Here is a 5,826-nt window from a genome sequence, read left to right as displayed (position 1 = left end):
AAAACCTGCACAGGTAAAATTTGCTTTGTTCTTATCTGGTTAAGTTAATTAGGTTTAATTCACATTCGTAGCAGTATCAACCAACCCTACTGGCAACTTTTGAGAGCTTTAGCTACATAATCAGATTACAACTGGCACTCTTGCTTCTAAACAACGCTTATGCTGCATAAAATGGGGGAAGGAGTACACTGGTTTGCAGTATGCCCATAGCTGACACTGCTATCGTTGAGGCAACTATGGGAAACCATGCAAAAAAACCCCACAAACTCACTCTGAGCTGTTTCTGAACATTAAGAAGTTTATTACGAGCTTCAATATAAAACTACAACCATTACAAAAACAAAATCTGTACAAACATTGTTATTTAAAAAAAACCCAAACCCCTCAAAAAAAATTATCTTAAGGGCCTAAAGTTCACCTTTGCTAATCACTGAGAGATCAAGCAGGGTATAAGTCATAAAAATCACATTCACCATCTTTTCCATCAGACAGTTGTGATATACTCACAGATGCATGATGTAAAGATGGCTCCTCTCAAAAAGTTTAATGGAATCACCTTAGTTATAAAAATAGTCTTGTGTCTTCTATGTCATTAAAAGCAAGTCACTGGATTAAAAACAAAACCCTTTAATATTTTATCCTTAACATTAGACACAGGGAAATCATTGCATATTTAGGTAAGACACGGTACAACAATAGTTTCCTGGATTAAAGGTTTCCTTTCTTTGTGGAGCGAGCACAGTTTCGCTATGACTGGAAATCTCAACGACAACCAACAAATTTCTCATTGTATTTTGACAGAGATTTTTTCTTAAGAGAATAGTGTTTAGCATCTTTTTTCTGCTTGAAAATTGGAGAAGTCAAAAAATTTGTATCTGTAAATGGATCTCCTCTTCTGAGTTTCCTGTTAACAACAAAAAAAAGGCAAAATTAAGTTTTGTTCCCCGCATCACTTAAAACATTTACTTTCAGCTAGTAAGTTCAGTTTCATGTGAACTATTTCAGATTACTAAAATGAGACCTCTCTTTGAATGTTTTGCTAAGAACTTATTTACAATATTTAACTAATCCCCTCAAATACTCCATTTGATGGAATATCACGAGCTTTATATCAAACTGGAAACTAAGACACCTACCCTGCAATACTTGGTTCTTTATAGTTCACAGTAAGAGTACAGCTTCGCTTGCGTTTTGAAGATCGTGGTCCTTCACCTTCTGGGATGACAGGTGCATTCCCAGTGCTGGGGAGCAATGAAGCAGTATTGGTAACATCACAAAGATGGCCACGGGATGGCTCAGAAGGCTGACCTGGGAAAAGATTAGGCACACTTAAGACAATTCAGGCAAGCTAGCTTAAAAGAGAATGTCAGTGAACATACTAGATATGAAGCGACTCTCAGCTATAACTGTTATCTTCATCTTTATGCTTAAGTAAGTGTACATAAGAGGATCAACACATACTGAGAATTTTAATTTGGAAAAACAACACTAAGGAGTGCCAGGCAAAGTTTGATTTGTTATTCCACTTCTCTCTCAATTTATAATCTTGTTATCCTCTTTTTCCTCAGCTTTAATACATCTTTAAACACATCTACAATACAGTACTAATTCATTTCTTAACTTCTTTAACAAAACATAATGTTTCATTCCAATTTCTGCTGCAGAAAAAAAAAAAGAGGACAGAAGAATGAATCTAATGATTTTTATAACATTATTCTCTTCATATTTATTTAAAAAGCTAAAACAAAAAAGCCTAAAGCCCTTAAACAATGTTATCTCTCACTAAAACAAAACCAATTACAGAACACTTTTTGCACTTACTAACAGACTCGTCACTTGATTTATTGCTTTCAGTCTCTTTTTCATTATGGAAATTATTCATTAATGGTTTCTGCTCACGCTGTGCCAAACATCTTTTAGACCTTGGCCTGGCGTGGACTGCTGATGCATCTTTGTCCACTGAACTTCTCCTTTTTTTTGATTTATAAGGTTCATAGAGGCTATCATCAGAATCTTCTTCAATATCACTTGACTCAGTGGTATTAGTCTCAGATACGTCTTTGTCGTCCACACCAGTAACTCCATCATTCACCTTTTTTTGTCGAAAAGGTGTAACATGGACACGCTCTTCAAAATGAAAGTCATAAGCATCACTGGAGCCACCCAAGAAATCAAGCTTTTCTTTGGATGCTTCTTTTCGCTGTCCTTGTTTTGGTCTTTGTCTGGAAGTATTTTTAGGCCATTCCAGTTTTCCTTTCTGATGCTTCTCTTTCCTTATTCGAGAGTCTTCTCTGCTTTTACAGGCACGTTGTTTACGATCAGAATTATTGTCCAAGTTGAACTGTGCAGTTACAGAATCTATCTGCCTCAACAAGTTAGATTCAGAGCTGGTGTTTTCATTCAACTGAGAAATACCTGAATTTATGTTTTCTACAGTACACTTCTCTAGACTTTCCTCAAGTCTAACTTTATCCTTCTTGGAAAGCTCTCTTGTAGAATGAGGTCCTTCTGAATGCTCCAAGACACTAGTGCCAGGTTCATTGTGATTTCTCATCTTTGAATAGCAATGCCTGGTGGACACACTTTTTGGTAACACATTACCAAATCCATTCGCTCTGTTTGAAGAAACATTTTCCAGCTCTGACCCTGTGTTGTCCAGATGAAAATCAGATATTTGCCCTTGTAAATGGGGAGGGAAAAGTCACATTAAGGCTAAATAGTAACAATATAGAAAGGTTTTTTGCAAATCCTGAACTTAATTAAGACTATTTTTAGAATTTTTTCCACATACTTGTATAAACCAGCATTTGGCAATCAAGATAAGCTCTGTTTAATACAGCTTCCAGACAGAAAGCTGTTAAGTATACTAGATTAGGATTTTCCTCTAAACTGTTCTGTTTGGAAAGGTTATCTACAGGTCATTTCTTTTTCCAAGTATTTTGCTTTGTTAACAATTGTTGATTTCATAAATGATAATGCATGAAGATGACTTTACTCTGTTGAACTGTTTGGTAGATAATGAAACTAGATCACAGGTATATAGAAGACAAAGCATTTTCAAATTCCTCCCCCTTTTGCTAGGCATCTTAATTCAAAAAGTTTACCAGTTGTCAACATTAGTATCTACCCTTTATGATAATAAGTGGAAAATTATTTAAGTTAGTTCAAAAGCAGTAATTACATTTTAAACTTATACACACACATTTTTTTCCTGATTCAGAATAGACCAATGTCTGATGCTTTGATTTAGTTACCTTTGTCTGGAACTATTTTGATTAAGGAAACGGCATTGTCAGATTCCTCACAGATCTCTGACACAGAATGAGCCAGCTCATTTCTATCACTATCAGCCTCCATCCCACTTGGAAGTACTTGACCACCTCCATCAGCACACTGTAGAGGTTCTCTAGAGAAAATACCAAAGGTAGTATTTACTGAAGTGCAATATATTTTATTAAATGAACTGCTTAATTACATTGGATTTCTTCCCTTTTCCAGTCAGAAAATTAAGCTTACTGTAACAGAATTTTCACATATAAATAGGTATTAATAAAAGATACTTACACTGAATGTATTTGTCCTGTGACACTGGAACTATTTTCAAGAACTGAAGAAAGCCCTCTCTGATTCTGTCAACAAAATAAATCTTACTGTGACTAAATAGCTGAAACAAGCTTGCACCAAATACAAATTTTAGACAACAGCCAAGTTACCCACAGAAGGGCCAAAAGAGGCCCTTGACTCTTTTTCTTTCTGGATGGCTAACACAAAGTGCTATAGGATCTCACATACTCAGCTCATGCAAGTCAGCACATTCATAGCAAGCCCAATCATACAGACAGCAAACAGAGGACGGAACTGTGAGGATAGCACAGGGAACAAGACACAAACCCATAGAAAATCTGGGTGTCCCTACTGCCTTGTAGCAGAGCCTCAGTTCCACTAACAAACCATTACACCCCCCACAGTGATACCCCATGTCATACTGGGAATGGTGGGACTAATCTTACCTCCAAACTAAGGCTCAAATCGCAAAAACTGTGTGCATCTATGCTGCGAGTAAGGGGAAGAATCAACAGAAATCCTGCTCCCCAAGAGAAAAAGATACTTACTACACCTGTGGAACACAAATTCTTTGCTGGCCCAAGGAGATCAATTGAGTTCAGTAAATTCTGAGAAACTTTTGAAATTATCTCATTCAAAGCTGACAGTTGATTCTAATGGACAAAAGAAGAAAAATATACTGTTATACTCTAGCATGAACCACCAGTGTGATAACTTCTCACCAGTCTTGAGATAACCAAGTCCTAAAGATACCCGTGTCAGGTATCTTCAACTGTGACAAAAAAACCCCACAAACCCAAAATTAACAGAAGATAGATTTTAAAGAAGAAAGAGTAGCCAGAAAAAAATATTTCATTGATAACCATATTAGGTGAAAAACATGAGAAAACTTGTTCTATATATTGATTTTTTATGAAACATTTAAGATCATAAAGATGTCAGTGGATTGGTGCAGACTCTGATGTTCTACTTCACTAAATCATAAAGTTATTACTAAAAATACCTCAAGTCCTTGTGCTTGCTGGAACCTAAGACTTCTTTGCAAGTCAAACATCTGAAACTTCAGATCTTGATAATCTTTCCTTAAATTAAGAATGGTAGCCTCAGCATCCCTCAGTCTGAGCTTTTCTTCTTGCAAAGCCTGAGCTAGAGCTCTGTTGTTTGCTTGGATGCTCTTCATTTGCATGGAGCTGTTAGCTGCAACAGAACAGCGAGTATTTCAACTTAGCTTAAAAAAAAATAATTATGAAAACTATTAAGATATCTAAGCATCTTACTTGCTGTTTTGCACTTCGCAGTAGAGATCTGGCTAGTTTTACCCAACCTCATCCATCTGTGATTTCTTTTCTCTTTCATTCGTTCTTTTATATCATCCAGACTGTCTTTGAAGGGCTTTTTCAAGTGTTCAGTCATCTTCTACCTTCAGAAATATAAAAGGTAAAGAACTCATTAAGCTGGTGTTGCACAATGCTCTCCAAGGCCAAAAGAAAAGCAACAAAGAAACAATAGTAAGGCTCATGGTATTTTTAAGTTGCATATATGCACATGGAATTGTAATCATAGAATGGCCTGGGTTGAAAAGGACCTTATCTAGTTTCAACCCCCCTGGGGTGGGCAGGCCAACTACTAGAGCAGGCTGCCTGAGCCTCATCCAGCCTGGCATTGCATGCCTCCACGGACAGGGCATCCACAACATCTCTGGGCAACCTGTTCCACTGCTTCACCACCCTTTGAGTGAAAAATTTCCTCCTAATATCTAACCTAAATCTCCCCTCTCTTAGTTTAAAACCATTCCTCCTCATCCTGTCACTATCAACGCCTGTAAATAGTCGCTCCCCCTGCTGCTTATAGGCTCCCTTCAAGTACTGGAAGGCCACAGTGAAATCCCCCCAGAGCCTTCCCTTCTCCAGGCTAAACAAGCCCAGTTCCCTCAACCTTTCTTCGTAGGAGAGGTGCTCCAGCCCTCTGATCATCTTTGTGGCCCTCCTCTGGACCCGTTTCAAGAGCTCCACTTCTTTCTTGTGCTAGGGACCCCAGGCCTGGAAACAGTACTCCAGATGGGGTCTCACAAGAGCAGAGTAGAGGGGGAGAATCACCTCCCTCTCCCTGCTGGCCACCCCTTTTTTAATGCAGCCCAGGACATAGTTGGCCTTCCAGGCTGCAAGCACACACTGCTGGCTCATATCCAGCTTCTCATCCACCAGGACCCCCAAGTCCTTCTCCACAGGGCTATTCTCAAGGAGTTCTTCTTCCAGTCTATAC

At 38.2% G+C, this 5,826-nt stretch overlaps 1 protein-coding gene across 1 annotated transcript; it reads right to left on the bottom strand.

The window, feature by feature from the left end:
* Positions 1 to 762: 762 nt before the first annotated feature.
* SGOL1 (shugoshin-like 1 (S. pombe)) lies at positions 763 to 4,977 on the bottom strand. The gene is made up of 8 exons (XM_010087933.1): positions 4,842 to 4,977; positions 4,568 to 4,761; positions 4,113 to 4,217; positions 3,565 to 3,629; positions 3,255 to 3,406; positions 1,822 to 2,679; positions 1,137 to 1,308; positions 763 to 904 (listed from the first exon to the last, which is right to left on the bottom strand). Exons 1-8 carry the CDS (start codon positions 4,975 to 4,977, stop codon positions 763 to 765), a joined length of 1,824 nt encoding a protein of 607 aa, XP_010086235.1.
* Between the last annotated feature and the right edge of the window lie 849 nt (positions 4,978 to 5,826).

The sequence above is a fragment of the Pterocles gutturalis genome, unplaced genomic scaffold (assembly GCF_000699245.1).
Source record: "Pterocles gutturalis isolate BGI_N339 unplaced genomic scaffold, ASM69924v1 Scaffold40901, whole genome shotgun sequence".
Taxonomy (NCBI): Eukaryota; Metazoa; Chordata; class Aves; order Pterocliformes; family Pteroclidae; genus Pterocles; species Pterocles gutturalis.
Note: the sequence above shows the minus strand (reverse complement) of the source record. Positions and strands in the feature narration are given on the sequence as shown.